Source organism: Littorina saxatilis, linkage group LG16 (genome assembly GCF_037325665.1).
Source record: "Littorina saxatilis isolate snail1 linkage group LG16, US_GU_Lsax_2.0, whole genome shotgun sequence".
Lineage (NCBI taxonomy): Eukaryota > Metazoa > Mollusca > Gastropoda > Littorinimorpha > Littorinidae > Littorina > Littorina saxatilis.
The window spans coordinates 52,898,512-52,918,026 of NC_090260.1; the positions used below are offsets into that span (position 1 = coordinate 52,898,512).

General features: G+C 44.8%; 1 protein-coding gene across 1 annotated transcript in view; it reads left to right on the forward strand.

Moving 5' to 3' along the window:
• The first annotated feature begins 837 nt into the window (after positions 1-837).
• LOC138950062 (uncharacterized) overlaps positions 838-19,515 on the forward strand; it is a 133,182-nt gene continuing 114,504 nt past the window's right edge. Inside the window, exons 1-9 of the mRNA XM_070321842.1 lie at positions 838-925; positions 11,342-11,352; positions 11,713-11,851; positions 15,606-15,701; positions 16,290-16,326; positions 16,723-16,815; positions 17,141-17,195; positions 17,577-17,596; positions 18,276-18,330. Coding sequence (XP_070177943.1) covers positions 838-925; positions 11,342-11,352; positions 11,713-11,851; positions 15,606-15,701; positions 16,290-16,326; positions 16,723-16,815; positions 17,141-17,195; positions 17,577-17,596; positions 18,276-18,330 — 594 coding nt within the window. The remainder of the gene's footprint in view (positions 926-11,341; positions 11,353-11,712; positions 11,852-15,605; positions 15,702-16,289; positions 16,327-16,722; positions 16,816-17,140; positions 17,196-17,576; positions 17,597-18,275; positions 18,331-19,515) is intronic.

The window sequence follows — 19,515 nt, forward strand, 5'->3', positions numbered from 1 at the left end:
ACGTCATATCTCGGCACCTCACTTCCTGGAAAATAAAGAAAATGTATTACTGAGCACATTCAGACTTTGCTGTGCGCTGATGGGGATATGTTTTTGGTATTGAGAAGAGGGTGTGTGGTGGGGGTGCGGGAAGGTAGGTAGGAAGTAATACTTGTTCTTCACACAATCAGTGGGATGGAGAATGGTGTGGGTGATACTGACAGTGACAACTATTAACTAAACTGTAAACATTGTTCTGTAATATTACAGCTAGGTGCCATCATTCCTTCCTGTGAAAACCATTTATTTATATACTTTCATCATTAAAATTAAAAAGAATCTTTCATCATTAAAATTAAAAAGACTTCCTCACAAGAACCTTTCTAACGACATGATATCTTGTTATGCTGCTGATGTGAGCGGTTTTTCTGGAATGTGATGGAAATTTACTATTTTTTAAATTGACAGCATGAGCCCTCATCCCACACACATTCCCCATATAGCGTTGACACCTTACAGTTTTGTTGAGAAATGTGATGTGAAGTCATTCAGAAAATTCTAACTCTGCGCAGAGGCAGTCAGGGTGCTGATACGTGTTACATTGTAACTCTTATTGACTTATTCCATGTAAAAAATAAAAAAAACTATACAAAAAAAAAACTGGCCAGATCTGTGATTGTGAGCCAAGGAAAGGACTGACTGTATTTAAAATACTTCCAGTGATGAGTAAAACTTTCATTCTAGCTATTTCATGTTTTACTTTCTTGCATCACAATAGTTCTATGTTCATACAAACAGCATAATGCACTTTATGAGTATAGGGTTGCAACAAACTTTAAGATGGGAAGGAGTAGGAAAATGTCCGAGGCTGAGGATACTGCCTCAGTGCCTGTGGTGGGAGGGCGTTCCATTCGCCAATGGTGCGAGGAAAGAAAGACTGCTGTCTGTATGATGTTCTGCAGGCTGGGAGTTTATGAGCCTCAGCATGGATTGAGCGAGTGCTGAGTGCAATTCTTTTCGCTCTATCCTATTAATTCACACATTGACCCTGCAGCAGTGACGATCATTTCTAGATTGCAATCGGCAAAGTTCGTAGCTCGGATTGCACTCATTCCAGCGCTACCGTGTACTGGGTCAGCAAGACACGAACGACAACTCAAATCGATAAGCATCCGAACACATCGGAACTTCCGTTTACGTTCGTAGCTACTCGAAAATAGCCTTCGGGATTGAAAGCCCGCAACTGACGTGTGAAAAACAATTTCGCGCGCCGATGTGGTCCCTTGTTCCCCACCATCGCTCCGCGCTCTTCCGTGTAAGGTCCGCCCCTCGTACACGCCATGGATAACTCCTCATGGAAACTCCTAAAGAATTTAACCTAGTCTTTATACAACATTCTCTTAAACCATCTCCTCTTCCAAAACATTCATGTATCATCTCATACATTCTCGTTCATTCTACATTCACATTCCGTCCACATTCAATATCCAAGCTAATACTTAATCTATGAATAACACTGCCATACAAAGCATCACCGTCTTAACCATAACATAAATGCGTAACATTTATGTTCAAGAAATTTCCCAACAAAAACCGTGATACAATCACAAGAATTCTCTTAAAACTTTACACTAGAATTTAGTGCACTTTGTATACACTAACCTTTACATTCTAGCTATGTAATCAAACTTCAATAATATACAACATAGAAATCAGTTACCTTAAGAGACCCGTGTCTTGAAAGAGTGTTTGTCCCCGACAAACTTGACACACGCTAGACACCTTGCTCGGTCGAGCCTCTACAGCGTTGTGACGTTATTAAACCAAAACCGGCTACATTTCTCATACTCGTAAACACAACTCATCTCAAACTAGGGTTTTCTCGTGCAACACACAAAACCCGTGATAACGCTCCTCTGGTCACATACGCATCGCACTTCAATATCTAGGGAGGTAAAAATCACGACGGGTCACATATCACAAATATCATACCCACATCTTTGTGACAAACATGGTCAGTTTGTTGTTATGTGTTAACGCTGTGTTCAACACTATAGTGTGTGACGAAGGACGGCTAGAACATGGTCAGCTTGTTGTTCTGTGTTAACGCTGTGTTTAACACTATAGTGTGTGACGATGGAGGGCAAGAACATAGTCAGCTTGTTGTTCTATGTTAACGCTGTGTTTAACACTATAGTATGTGACGATGGAGGGCAAGAACATAGTCAGCTTGTTGTTATGTGTTAACGCTGTGTTTAACACTATAGTATGTGACGATGGAGGGAAAGAACATGGTCAGCTTGTTGTTCTGTGTTAACGCTGTGTTCAACACTATAGTGTGTGACAAAAGACGGCGAGAACATGGTCAGCTTGTTGTTCTGTGTTAACGCCATGTTCAACACTATAGTGTGTGTTGCAGTGTTCACTGTGCGAGGTGATGGACGGCTAGCACATGGCTAGCTTGTTGTTATGTGTTAACGCTGTGTTCAACACTATAGTGTGTGTTGCAGTGTTTGTTTTGTTGGGGTTTTTTTGGGTTTTTTTACACGTTTTTAATTCTTTTTGGAACACGACATCAACATCAGACAGCAACATCAAATAACATCAACCATACAAAACTATGCATCTTCAAAAAAAATAAAAAATAAAACCGAAAACAACAGGAAAACACAATAACGCATACAATCACACAGCCCATATTCAATACATTTCTAAATTATGTAAACAAGCTCTTCGTCTCCTTTGTTTATGTTTCTATTTGATAATTTTGTAAAACTACTCCGTTAAGCTGCTGCAAAATAAACAGACAATGTTTATGTTCAAGTCTAAAATGAAAAACATCTTTAACCTCCTATTACCTCCAAAAACCAAATGTCATCCTTACAAGCTCAATCAGAAAGACAATCAATCATTTGACAATATCAGAGGTTTAAATGGGTACCACTCCAGGAGAAATTTATTATATGTAAAATTAATTTTACTTAAATATTCTTCTATCAAATACCTTTTTCTCAGATCTCTTTTAAATGCAGCCATTGTAGGAACAGCTTTTGCATACTTACACTTGTGAATAAAAAATTTGGCATTTAATATTATAAAATCAAAAACTGTACTACTTTTGGAATATTTATCAATACCAAACAAAATAAACTTTTCACTAAAAAATATGTTCTCAATGTTGTGACATTCATTTTTAACATAGTTTAACAAATCATTCCAAAATAACTGTACATATGTGACCGTCCACCACGAAATGAGTCGCATGTAACCTCGCGCGGTTCTGCGCTAGGCTTAATATAAGTCCGGGGAGTGTATGGTAACAGTGTGAGGGTCACCTTAGTCACAGGCTTATAACTCAAACAGTTTTTGCTCTTTTCTAAAACGGTTTTCACCACTGGATAGAGCATAACAAACTCTTTAGGAAAATGTAAAAATATGAAAATCATGCAAAGGTGACATGCGACTCATTCCGTGGTGGAGGGTCACATATTGACACGCCCACAAACAATGTTGAATACTATCTCTCTCTTCTCGGCATAAATGGCACATCACGTCTTCTACTACTCCCATTTGTTTTAATATCACATGTGTTGCCAAAATCCTATGTACTACTCTAATTTGAAACCATTTAAGTTTAACTTCAGAAATTTTCGTTACATATTTAAAACATAATTTCCAATCAATATCGCCTTCTAATTTACCTTCCCATTTTGCACAACAATTTGGACGCTTTCCATCCTGTAGTAGTTTTTCATAATAAAATTTTGCTCCTTTTATTTGGGAGTGAATGACTGACACTGATTTAGTACTATCAATCATACTATTATTCTCCAAAACAATATTAAACGTTTTTATATATTTTTTTTATTGCTCCCACGCATCCTAAATAACTCAACACATTTGTTCTGATTTGATACTTTTCACAGAATTCGTTATAGGTATAAAAACTTCCATTGTCATTAACCAACTGACCAATAGAATAAATGTTGTTATCAAACCAATTCTGAAACAAACAAGTCTTCTTCCCAATCTTTATATTATTATTGAAGAAAAGTGGTTCTGCTCATATTTCTTTGGAGGTGTCTAGATCTATTTTATATCGAAACTGTTCATCAACATCAAACACATCCTTTCAAAAACTATTACAATGTTGTTTACCGCTATAAAGACTAGGACCACACACATCAATGTTGTCCACATCAGGATATACAACAATTGTTATATTAACTTTTTATTTGTGGACCGTAAACCTCAACTTGTTTATCCAAGTCAATGTCAGGGCTAACATATAAGTCTTAACGTGAGGAACATCAAGGCCACCATCCTTAACACTTTTAACTACAACATTTCTACTTATCCGATCACGTTTTCGATTCCACACAAAGTCAAAAATCATAGTCTGTAAATCATTTACAAACTTGTCTGGAGGGTTTGGCAACAACATCCACAAATATACAAGCTTGGACAATATTAAGGATTTCAAAACTGCTATTCTACCTAAAGGGGTTATCAATCTTTTAGACCAAATCAAAAATAATCGTTTTACTGCTTGAAACTGCATATCAAAATTAATTTGTACACAATTCTTTAAATCACTCGTAAACCAAATACCCAATATTTTAAACTTTGGGGGGTTCCATTCAAAACCAAGGTGTGGCATATACCTTACATCACTATTTATATTACCTCCTAACCAAACAATTGCTGTTTTGTCTATATTCATTCTTAACCCTGATTTATTTCCAAAATCGTTTAGTATGTTCATTGTTTCCTCAAAGGTTTCCATATCTCCTCTTTGAAATAATTCAGTATCGTCGGCGAATTGTGACAGCTTAAATTCTGTTTCGCCGATAACAATTCCCTTAATATTTTTATTTTCCTTGATCATGAGTGAAAATACTTCAGCACACAAAATAAATAAATAAGGAGATATGGGATCGCCCTGTCTACATCCTCTTCCTACATTAAACCAGGGGCTAGGCTGACCGTTTACTAATACAGTCGACTTAATATTTAAATAAAACGTCTTTATCCACCTCAAAATATCATTTTTAAACCCAAATGCCTCAAGCGTTTTAATCATAAAACTCCAGTCCAGCGAATCAAACGCCTTCTCAAAATCAATGCACATTAACAATCCTGCTATCTTATTCTCATTACAATATTCAATCAAATCATAAATTAAACGCACATTATTTCCAATATATCTATTGGCCATAAAACCAGACTGGTCTTCGCTAATTAGTTTTGGCAGGATAGTTTTTATCCTTTCTGCAATACAGGATGTTGCAATTTTATATGCAACGTTTAATAAAGAAATAGGCCTCCAATTTTTCAAATATTCCCTTGGTTTATTCCCTTTGGGAATACATATTATAACACCTTCTCTTTGAGTGGTGGACATTTATCCTTTTTCAAAACCATCGTTTATTGCTCTAACAACTAAACAACCTATGCGCTGTTTCCCAAAAAAAACTAAACAAATTCCACAGTAAATCCATCAGAACCGGGACTTTTTTCGTTTTTCATCTTTTTATATTTAGTCAAGTTTTGACTAAATATTTTAACATCGAGGGGGAATCGAAACGAGGGTCGTGGTGTATGTGCGTGTGTCTGTGTGTGTGTGTGTGTGTGTGTGTGTGTGTGTGTGTGTGTAGAGCGATTCAGACTAAACTACTGGACCGATCTTTATGAAATTTGACATGAGAGTTCCTGGGTATGAAATCCCCGAACGTTTTTTTTCATTTTTTTGATAAATGTCTTTGATGACGTCATATTCGGCTTTTCGTGAAAGTTGAGGCGGCACTGTCACGCCCTCATTTTTCAACCAAATTGGTTCAAATTTTGGTCAAGTAATCTTCGACGAAGCCCGGGGTTCGGTATTGCATTTTAGCTTGGTGGCTTAAAAATTAATTAATGACTTTGGTCATTAAAAATCGGAAAATTGTAAAAAAAAAATAAAAATTTATAAAACGATCCAAATTTACGTTTATCTTATTTTCCATCATTTGCTGATTCCAAAAACATATAAATATGTTATATTCGGATTAAAAACAAGCTCTGAAAATTAAATATATAAAAATTATTATCAAAATTAAATTGTCCAAATCAATTTAAAAACACTTTCATCTTATTCCTTGTCGGTTCCTGATTCCAAAAACATATAGATATGATATGTTTGGATTAAAAACACGCTCAGAAAGTTAAAACAAAGAGAGGTACAGAAAAGCGTGCTATCCTTCTTAGCGCAACTACTACCCCGCTCTTCTTGTCAATTTCACTGCCTTTGCCATGAGCGGTGGCCTGACGATGCTACGAGTAAAATGGCATTGCGTTCAGTTTCATTCTGTGAGTTCGACAGCTACTTGACTAAATATTGTATTTTCGCCTTACGCGACTTGTTTAGTACTGCTGTAGCTTCTTCGATATTAATTTTGCCTTCTAAGCTGACAGCTTCTTCTGTGGTTAACTTTGGACAATCAGCTACCATATCTGTAATATTACAATCCTCATTTTTCCTTTCTGTATACAATGTTTCATAAAATTGTTTTGTTTCTTCAACTATATCTTCGGTCTTTGTCAGAGAGAGGCCACTGTTTGTATTAATTTGTACCATTTGTTTACTTACAAAATTTCTTTTTTTCTAAACCGCAAAAATATTTAGTTATCTTTTCACCCTCTCTAACCCAGCGAGCTCTAGATCTCAATAGAACTCCTTCCATTTTCTTTTGTCGTAATTCGATCAATTGTTAGTTTTTTTCATTTAAACATTTTAAATCGTATTCATTTTTTTCAACTTTTTGTTCAATCAATAATATTTCTTTCTCGATTTGACTTTCTTGCTCCTTTAATCTTTTATTTTTCGTAATTCCATATGCCACTGCTTTACTGTGTTGCAGTGTTCACTGTGCGAGGTGATGGATGGCTGGAACATGGCTAGCTTGTTGTTCTGTGTTAACGCTGTGTTCAGCACTATAGTGTGTGACGATGGACGGCTAGAACATGGCTAGCTTGTTGTTATGTGTTCATCGTTGTGTTCAACACTATAGTGTGTGTTGCAGTGTTCACTGTGCGAGGTGATGGACGGCTAGCACATGGCTAGCTTGTTGTTATGTGTTAACGCTGTGTTCTTCTTCTTCTTCCTCCTCTTCCTCCTCTTCCTCCTCTTCCTCCTTCTTCTTCCTCTTCCTCCTCATCCTTCTTCTCCTCCTCCTCCTCCTCCTCCTTCTTCTTCTTCTTCTTCTTCTTCTTCTTCTTCTTCTTCTTCTTCTTCTTCTTCTTCTTCTTCTTCTTCTTCTTCTTCTTCTTCTTCTTCTTCTTCTTCTTCTTCTTCTTCTTCTTCTTCTTCTTCTTCTTCTTCTTCTTCTTCTTCTTCTTCTTCTTCTTCTTCTTCTTCTTCTTCTTCTTCTTCTTCTTCTTCTTCTTCTTCTTCTTCTTCTTCTTCTTCTTCTTCTTCTTCTTCTTCTTCTTCTTCTTCTTCTTCTTCTTCTTCTTCTTCTTCTTCTTCTTCTTCTTCTTCTTCTTCTTCTTCTTCTTCTTCTTCTTCTTCTTCTTCTTCTTCTTCTTCTTCTTCTTCTTCTTCTTCTTCTTCTTCTTCTTCTTCTTCTTCTTCTTCTTCTTCTTCTTCTTCTTCTTCTTCTTCTTCTTCTTCTTCTTCTTCTTCTTCTTCTTCTTCTTCTTCTTCTTCTTCTTCTTCTTCTTCTTCTTCTTCTTCTTCTTCTTCTTCTTCTTCTTCTTCTTCTTCTTCTTCTTCTTCTTCTTCTTCTTCTTCTTCTTCTTCTTCTTCTTCTTCTTCTTCTTCTTCTTCTTCTTCTTCTTCTTCTTCTTCTTCTTCTTCTTCTTCTTCTTCTTCTTCTTCTTCTTCTTCTTCTTCTTCTTCTTCTTCTTCTTCTTCTTCTTCTTCTTCTTCTTCTTCTTCTTCTTCTTCTTCTTCTTCTTCTTCTTCTTCTTCTTCTTCTTCTTCTTCTTCTTCTTCTTCTTCTTCTTCTTCTTCTTCTTCTTCTTCTTCTTCTTCTTCTTCTTCTTCTTCTTCTTCTTCTTCTTCTTCTTCTTCTTCTTCTTCTTCTTCTTCTTCTTCTTCTTCTTCTTCTTCTTCTTCTTCTTCTTCTTCTTCTTCTTCTTCTTCTTCTTCTTCTTCTTCTTCTTCTTCTTCTTCTTCTTCTTCTTCTTCTTCTTCTTCTTCTTCTTCTTCTTCTTCTTCTTCTTCTTCTTCTTCTTCTTCTTCTTCTTCTTCTTCTTCTTCTTCTTCTTCTTCTTCTTCTTCTTCTTCTTCTTCTTCTTCTTCTTCTTCTTCTTCTTCTTCTTCTTCTTCTTCTTCTTCTTCTTCTTCTTCTTCTTCTTCTTCTTCTTCTTCTTCTTCTTCTTCTTCTTCTTCTTCTTCTTCTTCTTCTTCTTCTTCTTCTTCTTCTTCTTCTTCTTCTTCTTCTTCTTCTTCTTCTTCTTCTTCTTCTTCTTCTTCTTCTTCTTCTTCTTCTTCTTCTTCTTCTTCTTCTTCTTCTTCTTCTTCTTCTTCTTCTTCTTCTTCTTCTTCTTCTTCTTCTTCTTCTTCTTCTTCTTCTTCTTCTTCTTCTTCTTCTTCTTCTTCTTCTTCTTCTTCTTCTTCTTCTTCTTCTTCTTCTTCTTCTTCTTCTTCTTCTTCTTCTTCTTCTTCTTCTTCTTCTTCTTCTTCTTCTTCTTCTTCTTCTTCTTCTTCTTCTTCTTCTTCTTCTTCTTCTTCTTCTTCTTCTTCTTCTTCTTCTTCTTCTTCTTCTTCTTCTTCTTCTTCTTCTTCTTCTTCTTCTTCTTCTTCTTCTTCTTCTTCTTCTTCTTCTTCTTCTTCTTCTTCTTCTTCTTCTTCTTCTTCTTCTTCTTCTTCTTCTTCTTCTTCTTCTTCTTCTTCTTCTTCTTCTTCTTCTTCTTCTTCTTCTTCTTCTTCTTCTTCTTCTTCTTCTTCTTCTTCTTCTTCTTCTTCTTCTTCTTCTTCTTCTTCTTCTTCTTCTTCTTCTTCTTCTTCTTCTTCTTCTTCTTCTTCTTCTTCTTCTTCTTCTTCTTCTTCTTCTTCTTCTTCTTCAGCGTTCGACGGTTGTGTCCCTTATAATCTAAGGCCTGCTGATTGTATGAACTTGCAGGTTCAGCGCAGATCTTCTGCAGTTCCCCAAAGTTGTGTGTCGGGGGTTGTCCTCTCTGGCCAGGTCAGGTCGCACAGGGGGGCATGGAAAGGGCACGCTTGTAAAACATGCTGGGGGGTTTGTTCATCCTCGCCAAAGCCACATAGAGCTGTGGCTGCATCGCCTATTGTCCTCGCCACAGTCACAGAGAGCTGTGGCTGCATCGCCTATTGTCCTCGCCACAGTCACATAGAGCTGTGGCTGCATCGCCTATTGTCCTCGCCACAGTCACATAGAGCTGTGGCTGCATCGCCTATTGTCCTCGCCACAGTCACATAGAGCTGTGGCTGCATCGCCTATTGTCCTCGCCACAGTCACATAGAGCTGTGGCTGCATCGCCTATTGTCCTTGCCAAAGTCACATAGAGCTGTGGCTGCATCGCCTATTGTCCTCGCCACAGTCACATAGAGCTGTGGCTGCATCGCCTATTGTCCTCGCCACAGTCACATAGAGCTGTGGCTGCATCGCCTATTGTCCTCGCCACAGTCACATAGAGCTGTGGCTGCATCGCCTATTGTCCTCGCCACAGTCACATAGAGCTGTGGCTGCATCGCCTATTGTCCTCGCCACAGTCACATAGAGCTGTGGCTGCATCGCCTATTGTCCTCGCCACAGTCACATAGAGCTGGGGCTGGATCGCCTATTGTCCTCGCCAAAGTCACATAGAGCTGTGGCTGCATCGCCTATTGTCCTCGCCACAGTCACATAGAGCTGTGGCTGCATCGCCTATTGTCCTCGCCACAGTCACATAGAGCTGTGGCTGCATCGCCTATTGTCCTCGCCAAAGTCACATAGAACTGTGGCTGCATCGCATATTGTCCTCGCCACAGTCACATAGAGCTGTGGCTGCATCGCCTATTGTCCTCGCCAAAGTCACATAGAACTGTGGCTGCATCGCCTATTGTCCTCGCCACAGTCACATAGAGCTGTGGCTGCATCGCCTAGTGTCCTCGCTACAGTCACATAGAGCTGTGGCTGCAACGCCTATTGTCCTCGCCACAGTCTCACAGAGCTGTGGCTGCAACGCCTATTGTCCTCGCCACAGTCACATAGGGCTGTGGCTGCAACGCCTATTGTCCTCGCCACAGTCACATAGTGCTGTGGCTGCAACGCCTATTGTCCTCGCCACAGTCACATAGAGCTGTGGCTGCATCGCCTATTGTCCTCGCCACAGTCACATAGAGCTGTGGGTGCATCGCCTATTGTCCTCGCCAAAGCCACATAGAGCTGTGGCTGCATCGCCTATTGTCCTCGCCACAGTCACAGAGAGCTGTGGCTGCATCGCCTATTGTCCTCGCCACAGTCACATAGAGCTGTGGCTGCATCGCCTATTCTTTTGAAGTACGCCTTAAGACCGCAGTGTCCAGTACGAAGGCAAAAAATGGCAGTTTGCTCTGCGCGAGTCAGATGGAAGATGGGGTCTTGGGTGGGCTGGTAGCTGTCTGTAGCAGCTTTGAAGGTTGAAGTCCAGCGTTCGCAATGCGGAGTTTTGCCTCTCGGAAGGAAAGGGTTGGTTTAGACTGTGGTTTTCTTCCTCCCTCCTTGGCCAGCCGGTCTGTTCGGTCGTTTCCAGAAATGCCACAGTGTGCTGGAATCCACAGAAACACTGTGGCGGATTTCTGTCATAAGCTGTAGAGAGTCCCTTTAAGGGTTTTTAGGGACTTGTCGGCCGTGTCTGCTGTTAGAGCTTGCAGTGCAGACAGGGGCCTGTGAAGAAGGCAACCTTTCCGGTGTGTCTTCCACGACGTTCAGATGTTCGCCTGCTTTTTGAAGGGCAACCACCTCCGCTCGGAAATTTGAGCAAAGGGTACCACTGGCAGCAGAGATAGTCTCAGGAGGTCTACCTTGGTACCACTGGCAGCAGAGATAGTCTCAGGAGGTCTACCTGGGTACCACTGGCAGCAGAGATAGTCTCAGGAGGTATACCTGGGTATCGGATGAGATGAGTGTGTGTTGCAGTATTTACTGTGCGAGGTGGTGACGATGGACGGCTAGAAAATGTCTGTAGCTTGTTGATTGGTGTTCACTGTGCGAGGTGGTGACGATGGACGGCTAGAACATGGCTATAGCTTGTTGATTTGTGTTCAATGCTGTGTTCAACACATGTTTGTGTTGCAGTGTTCACTGCACGAGGTGGTGACGATGGACGGCTAGAACATGGCTATAGCTTGTTGATTTGTGTTCAATGCTGTGTTCAACACATGTTTGTGTTGCAGTGTTCCACACGGTACGAGGTGGTGACGATGGGCGGCCTCAACATGGCTATAGCTTGTTAATTAGTGTTCAATGCTGTGTTCAACACATGTTTGTGTTGCAGTGTTTACTGTGCGAGGTGGTGACGATGGACGGCTAGAACATGGCTATAGCTTGTTGATTAGTGTCCAATGCTGTGTTCAACACATGTTTGTGTTGCAGTGTTTACTGTGCGAGGTGGTGACGATGGACGGCTAGAACATGACTATAGCTTGTTGATGAGTGTTCAATGCTGTGTTCAACACATGTTTGTGTTGCAGTGTCCACGGTACGAGGTGGTGACGATGGACGGCTAGAACATGGCTAGCTTAAGGTTTGAAGGTTTGTGTTGCAGTGTTCTACTACACGGTACGAGGTGGTGACGATGGACGGCAGAGCGGCATTTGTGATGGACGGGACGGATGACGTCATTACGGAATGGGTTGTCTCCCTCAACTGGGCCATCATGGCCACCAGGTGTCGAGGTCACACAGGTATGGGTGCTCATCTCAGTCACTCGTAGTAAAATGCGGTCCAAAAAGCCACACATGACTGGTCACAGGTATTTAGCTCCGCGGCGGTGTCTGACTACAGTAAGTGCAAGGTGTGGGCAGGTTGGTGTCTGACTACAGTAAGTGCAAGGTGTGGGCAGGTTGGTGTCAGACTACAGTGAGTGCAAGGTGTGGGCAGGTTGGTGTCTGACTACAGTGAGTGTAAGGTGTGGGCAGGTTGGTGTCTGACTACAGTGAGTGCAAGGTGTGGGCAGGTTGGTGTCTGACTACAGTAAGTGCAAGGTGTGGGCAGGTTGGTGTCTGACTACAGTAAGTGCAAGGTGTGGGCAGGTTAGTGTCAGACTACAGTGAGTGTAAGGTGTGGGCAGGTTGGTGTCAGACTACAGTGAGTGCAAGGTGTGGGCAGGTTGGTGTCTGACTACAGTAAGTGCAAGGTGTGGGCAGGTTGGTGTCAGACTACAGTGAGTGCAAGGTGTGGGCAGGTTGGTGTCAGACTACAGTGAGTGCAAGGTGTGGGCAGGTTGGTGTCAGACTACAGTGAGCGTAAGGTGTGGGCAGGTTGGTGTCAGACTACAGTGAGTGCAAGGTGTGGGCAGGTTGGTGTCAGACTACAGTGAGCGTAAGGTGTGGGCAGGTTGGTGTCAGACTACAGTGAGTGCAAGGTGTGGGCAGGTTGGTGTCAGACTACAGTGAGTGCAAGGTGTGGGCAGGTTGGTGTCAGACTACAGTGAGTGCAGTGTGTTGGCAGGTTGGTGTCATACTAAAGTAAGTGCAAGGTGTGGGCAGGTTAGTGTCAGACTACAGTGAGCGTAAGGTGTGGGCAGGTTGGTGTCAGACTACAGTAAGTGTAAGGTGTTGGAAGGTTGGTGTCAGACTACAGTAAGTGCAAGGTGTGGGCAGGTTGGTGTCTGACTACAGTGAGTGCAAGGTGTGGGCAGGTTGGTGTCTGACTACAGTAAGTGTATGGTGTGGGAAGGTTGGTGTCAGACTACAGTAAGTGCAAGGTGTGGGCAGGTTGGTGTCAGACTACAGTGAGTGCAATGTGTGGGCAGGTTTGTGTCAGACTACAGTAAGTGCAAGGTGTAGGCAGGTTAGTGTCAGACTACAGTGAGTGCAAGGTGTGGGCAGGTTGGTGTCAGACTACAGTGAGTGCAAGGTGTGGGCAGGTTAGTGTCAGACTACAGTAAGTGCAAGGTGTGGGCAGGTTGTTGTCAGACTACAGTGAGTGCAAGGTGTGGGCAGGTTGGTGTCAGACTACAGTAAGTGCAAGGTGTGGGCAGGTTGGTGTCAGACTACAGTAAGTGCAAGGTGTGGGCAGGTTGGTGTCAGACTACAGTGAGTGCAAGGTGTGAGCAGGTTGGTGTCAGACTACAGGGAGTGCAATGTGTGGGCAGGTTGGTGTCAGACTACAGTAAGTGCAAGGTGTGGGCAGGTTGGTGTCAGACTACAGTAAGTGCAAGGTGTGGGCAGGTTGGTGTCAGACTACATTGAGTGCAAGGTGTGGGCAGGTTGGTGTCAGACTACAGTGAGAGCAAGGTGTGGGCAGGTTGGTGTCAGACTACAGTGAGTGCAAGGTGTGGGCAGGTTGGTGTCAGACTACAGTGAGTGCAAGGTGTGGGCAGGTTGGTGTCAGACTACAGTGAGTGCAAGGTGTGGGCAGGTTGGTGTCAGACTACAGTGAGCGTAAGGTGTGTGCAGGTTGGTATCAGACTACAGTGAGTGCAAGGTGTGGGCAGGTCGGTGTCAGACTACAGTGAGTGCAAGGTGTGGGCAGGTTGGTGTCAGACTACAGTGAGTGCAGTGTGTTGGCAGGTTGGTGTCAGACTAAAGTAAGTGCAAGGTGTGGGCAGGTTAGTGTCAGACTACAGTGAGCGTAAGGTGTGGGCAGGTTGGTGTCAGACTACAGTAAGTGCAAGGTGTGGGCAGGTTGGTGTCAGACTACAGTGAGTGCAAGGTGTGGGCAGGTTGGTGTCAGACTACAGTGAGTGCAAGGTGTGGGCAGGTTGGTGTCAGACTACAGTGAGTGCAAGGTGTGGGAAGGTTGGTGTCTGACTACAGTTAGTGCAAGGTGTGGGCAGGTTGGTGTCTGACTACAGTAAGTGCAAGGTGTGGGCAGGTTGGTGTCAGACTACAGTAAGTGCAAGGTGTGGGAAGGTTGGTGTCTGACTACAGTTAGTGCAAGGTGTGGGCAGGTTGGTGTCAGACTACAGTGAGTGCAATGTGTGGGCAGGTTTGTGTCAGACTACAGTAAGTGCAAGGTGTAGGCAGGTTAGTGTCAGACTACAGTGAGTGCAAGGTTTGGGCAGGTTGGTGTCAGACTACAGTGAGTGCAAGGTGTGGGCAGGTTAGTGTCAGACTACAGTAAGTGCAAGGTGTGGGCAGGTTGTTGTCAGACTACAGTGAGTGCAATGTGTGGGCAGGTTGGTGTCTGACTACATTGAGTGCAAGGTGTGGGAAGGTTCGTGTCAGACTACAGTAAGTGCAAGGTGTGGGCAGGTTGGTGTCAGACTACAGTAAGTGCAAGGTGTGGGCAGGTTGGTGTCAGACTACAGTGAGTGCAAGGTGTGGGCAGGTTGGTGTCAGACTACAGGGAGTGCAATGTGTGGGCAGGTTGGTGTCAGACTACAGTAAGTGCAAGGTGTGGGCAGGTTGGTGTCAGACTACAGTAAGTGCAAGGTGTGGGCAGGTTGGTGTCAGACTACAGTGAGAGCAAGGTGTGGGCAGGTTGGTGTCAGACTACAGTGAGTGCAAGGTGTGGGCAGATTGGTGTCAGACTACAGTGAGTGCAAGGTGTGGGCAGGTTGGTGTCAGACTACAGTGAGTGCAAGGTGTGGGCAGGTTGGTGTCAGACTACAGTGAGTGCAAGGTGTGGGCAGGTTGGTGTCAGACTACAGTGAGTGCAAGGTGTGGGCAGGTTGGTGTCAGACTACAGTGAGTGCAGTGTGTTGGCAGGTTGGTGTCAGACTAAAGTAAGTGCAAGGTGTGGGCAGGTTAGTGTCAGACTACAGTGAGCGTAAGGTGTGGGCAGGTTGGTGTCAGACTACAGTGAGTGCAAGGTGTGGGCAGGTTGGTGTCAGACTACAGTGAGTGCAGTGTGTTGTCAGGTTGGTGTCAGACTAAAGTAAGTGCAAGGTGTGGGCAGGTTAGTGTCAGACTACAGTGAGCGTAAGGTGTGGGCAGGTTGGTGTCAGACTACAGTGAGTGCAAGGTATGGACAGGTTGGTGTCAGACTACAGTAAGTGCAAGGTGTGGGCAGGTTGGTGTCAGACTACAGTGAGTGCAAGGTGTGGGCAGGTTGGTGTCAGACTACAGTGAGTGTAAGGTGTGGGCAGGTTGGTGTCTGACTACAGTGAGTGTAAGGTGTGCATGTGGGCAGGTTGGTGTCAGACTACAGTAAGTGCAAGGTGTGGGCAGGTTGGTGTCTGACTACAGTGAGTGCTAGGTGTGGACAGGTTGGTGTCTGACTACAGTGAGTGCAAGGTGTGGGCAAGTTGATGTCGGAATACAGTAAATGTAAGGTGTGTGAAGGTTGGTGTCAGACTACAGTAAGTGCAAGGTGTGGGCAGGTTGTTGTCAGACTACAGTGAGTGCAAGGTGTGGGCAGGTTGGTGTCTGACTACATTGAGTGCAAGGTGTGAGAAGGTTCGTGTCAGACTACAGTAAGTGCAAGGTGTGGGTAGGTTGGTGTCAGACTACAGTAAGTGTAAGGTGTGGGCAGGTTGGTGTCTGACTACAGTGAGTGTAAGGTGTGGGCAGGTTGGTGTCAGACTACAGAAAGTGCAAGGTGTGAGCAGGTTGGTGTCTGACTACAGTGAGTGCAAGGTGTGGGCAGGTTGGTGTCTGACTACAGTAAGTGTAAGGTGTGGGAAGGTTGGCGTCAGACTACAGTAAGTGCAAGGTGTGGGCAGGTTGGTGTCAGACTACAGTGAGTGTAAGGTGTGGGTAGGTTGGTGTCAGACTACAGTGAGTGCAAGGTGTGGGCAGGTTGGTGCCTGACTACAGTGAGTGCAAGGTGTGGGCTGGTTGGTGTCAGACTACAGTAAGTGCAAGGTTTGGGAAGGTTGGTGTCAGACTTCAGTAAGTGCAAGGTGTGGGCAGGTTGGTGTCAGACTACAGTAAGTGTAAGGTGTGGGCAGGTTGGTGTCAGACTACAGTAAGTGCAAGGTGTGGGCAGGCTGGTGTCAGACTACAGTGAGTGTAAGGTGTGGGCAGGTTGGTGTCAGACTAGAGTAAGTGCAAGGTGTGGGCAGGTTGGTGTCTGACTACAGTGAGTGCAAGGTGTGGGCAGGTTGGTGTCTGACTGCAGTAAGTGTAAGGTGTGGGCAGGTTGGTGTCAGACTACAGTGAGTGCAAGGTGTGGGCAGGTTGGTGTCTGACTACAGTGAGTGCTAGGTGTGGACAGGTTATTGTCTGACTACAGTGAGTGCAAGGTGTGGGCAGGTTGATGTCGGACTACAGTAAGTGTAAGGTGTGGGAAGGTTGGTGTCAGACTACAGTAAGTGCAAGGTGTGGGCAGGTTGGTGTCAGACAACAGTAAGTGCAAGGGCAGGTTGGTGTCTGACTACAGTGAGTGCAAGGTGTGGGCAGGTTGGTGTCTGACTACAGTAAGTGTATGGTGTGGGAAGGTTGGTGTCAGACTACAGTAAGTGCAAGGTGTGGGCAGGTTGGTGTCAGACTACAGTGAGTGCAATGTGTGGGCAGGTTTGTGTCAGACTACAGTAAGTGCAAGGTGTAGGCAGGTTGGTGTCAGACTACAGTGAGTGCAAGGTGTGGGCAGGTTAGTGTCAGACTACAGTAAGTGCAAGGTGTGGGCAGGTTGTTGTCAGACTACAGTGAGTGCAATGTGTGGGCAGGTTGGTGTCTGACTACATTGAGTGCAAGGTGTGGGAAGGTTCGTGTCAGACTACAGTAAGTGCAAGGTGTGGGCAGGTTGGTGTCAGACTACAGTAAGTGCAAGGTGTGGGCATATTGGTGTCAGACTACAGTAAGTGCAAGGTGTGGGAAGGTTGGTGTCTGACTACAGTTAGTGCAAGGTGTGGGCAGGTTGGTGTCAGACTACAGTGACTGCAATGTGTGGGCAGGTTTGTGTCAGACTACAGTAAGTGCAAGGTGTAGGCAGGTTAGTGTCAGACTACAGTGAGTGCAAGGTGTGGGCAGGTTGGTGTCAGACTACAGTGAGTGCAAGGTGTGGGCAGGTTAGTGTCAGACTACAGTAAGTGCAAGGTGTGGGCAGGTTGTTGTCAGACTACAGTGAGTGCAATGTGTGGGCAGGTTGGTGTCTGACTACATTGAGTGCAAGGTGTGGGAAGGTTCGTGTCAGACTACAGTAAGTGCAAGGTGTGGGCAGGTTGGTGTCAGACTACAGTAAGTGCAAGGTGTGGGCAGGTTGGTGTCTGACTACAGTGGGTGCAAGGTGTGGGCAGGTTGGTGTCAGACTACAGGGAGTGCAATGTGTGGGCAGGTTGGTGTCAGACTACAGTAAGTGCAAGGTGTGGGCAGGTTGGTGTCAGACTACAGTAAGTGCAAGGTGTGGGCAGGTTGGTGTCAGACTACAGTGAGTGCAAGGTGTGGGAAGGTTGGTGTCTGACTACAGTTAGTGCAAGGTGTGGGCAGGTTGGTTTCTGACTACAGTAAGTGCAAGGTGTGGGCAGGTTGGTGTCAGACTACAGTAAGTGAAAGGTGTGGGAAGGTTGGTGTCTGACTACAGTTAGTGCAAGGTGTGGGCAGGTTGGTGTCTGACTACAGTAAGTGCAAGGTGTGGGCAGGTTGGTGTCAGACTACAGTGAGTGCAAGGTGTGGGAAGGTTGGTGTCAGACTACAGTTAGTGCAAGGTGTGGGCAGGTTGGTGTCTGACTACATTGAGTGCAAGGTGTGGGCAGGTTGGTGTCTTACTACAGTGAGTGCAAGGTGTGGGCAGGTTGGTGTCTGACTACAGTGAGTGCTAGGTGTGGACAGGTTATTGTCTGACTACAGTGAGTGCAAGGTGTGGGCAGGTTGGTGTCAGACAACAGTAAGTGCAAGGGCAGGTTGGTGTCTGCCTACAGTGAGTGCAAGGTGTGGGCAGGTTGGTGTCTGACTAGAGTAAGTGTATGGTGTGGGAAGGTTGATGTCAGACTACAGTAAGTGCAAGGTGTGGGCAGGTTGGTGTCAGACTACAGTGAGTGCAAGGTGTGGGCAGGTTGGTGTCAGACTACAGTGAGTGCAATGTGTGGGCAGGTTGGTGTCAGACTACAGTAAGTGCAAGGTGTAGGCAGGTTAGTGTCAGACTACAGTGAGTGTAAGGTGTGTGCAGGTTGGTGTCAGACTACAGTGAGTGCAAGGTGTGCGCAGGTTAGTGTCAGACTACAGTAAGTGCAAGGTGTGGGCAGGTTGTTGTCAGACTACAGTGAGTGCAATGTGTGGTCAGGTTGGTGTCTGACTACATTGAGTGCAAGGTGTGGGAAGGTTCGTGTCAGACTACAGTAAGTGCAAGGTGTGGGCAGGTTGGTGTCAGACTACAGTAAGTGCAAGGTGTGGGCAGGTTGGTGTCAGACTACAGTGAGTGCAAGGTGTGGACAGGTTGGTGTCAGACTACAGTGAGTGCAATGTGTGGGCAGGTTGGTGTCAGACTACAGTAAGTGCAAGGTGTGGGCAGGTTGGTGTCAGACTACAGTAAGTGCAAGGTGTGGGCAGGTTGGTGTCAGACTACAGTAAGTGCAAGGTGTGAGCAGGTTGGTGTCTGACTACAGTGAGTGCAAGGTGTGGGCAGGTTGGTGTCTGACTACAGTGAGTGCAAGGAGTGGGCAGGTTGGTGTCTGACTACAGTAAGTGTAAGGTGTGGGAAGGTTGGCGTCAGACTACAGTAAGTGCAAGGTGTGGGCAGGTTGGTGTCAGACTACAGTGAGTGTAAGGTGTGGGTAGGTTTGTGTCTGACTACAGTGAGTGTAAGGTGTGGGTAGGTTGGTGTCAGACTACAGTGAGTGCAAGGTGAGGGCAGGTTGGTGTCTGACTACAGTGAGTGCAAGGTGTGGGCTGGTTGGTGTCAGACTACAGTAAGTGCAAGGTGTGGGAAGGTTGGTGTCTGACTACAGTGAGTGCAAGGTGTGGGCAGGTTGGTGTCAGACTACAGTGAGTGCAAGGTGTGGGCAGGTTGGTGTCTGACTACAGTGAGTGCAAGGTGTGTGCAGGTTGGTGTCAGACTACAGTGAGTGCAAGGTGTGCGAAGGTTGGTGTCTGACTACAGTTAGTGCAAGGTGTGGGCAGGTTGGTGTCTGACTACAGTAAGTGCAAGGTGTGGGCAGGTTGGTGTCAGACTACAGTGAGTGCAAGGTGTGGGCAGGTTGGTGTCAGACTACAGTGAGTGCAAGGTGTGGGAAGGTTGGTGTCTGACTACAGTTAGTGCAAGGTGTGGGCAGGTTAGTGTCTGACTACAGTAAGTGCAAGGTGTGGGCAGGTTGGTGTCAGACTACAGTAGGTGCAAGGTGTGGGAAGGTTGGTGTCTGACTACAGTAAGTGCAAGGTGTGGGCAGGTTGGTGTCTGACTACAGTAAGTGCAAGGTGTGGGCAGGTTGGTGTCAGACTTTAGTGAGTGCAAGGTGTGGGCAGGTTGGTGTCAGACTACAGTAAGTGTAAGGTGTGGGCAGGTTGGTGTCTGACTACAGTGAGTG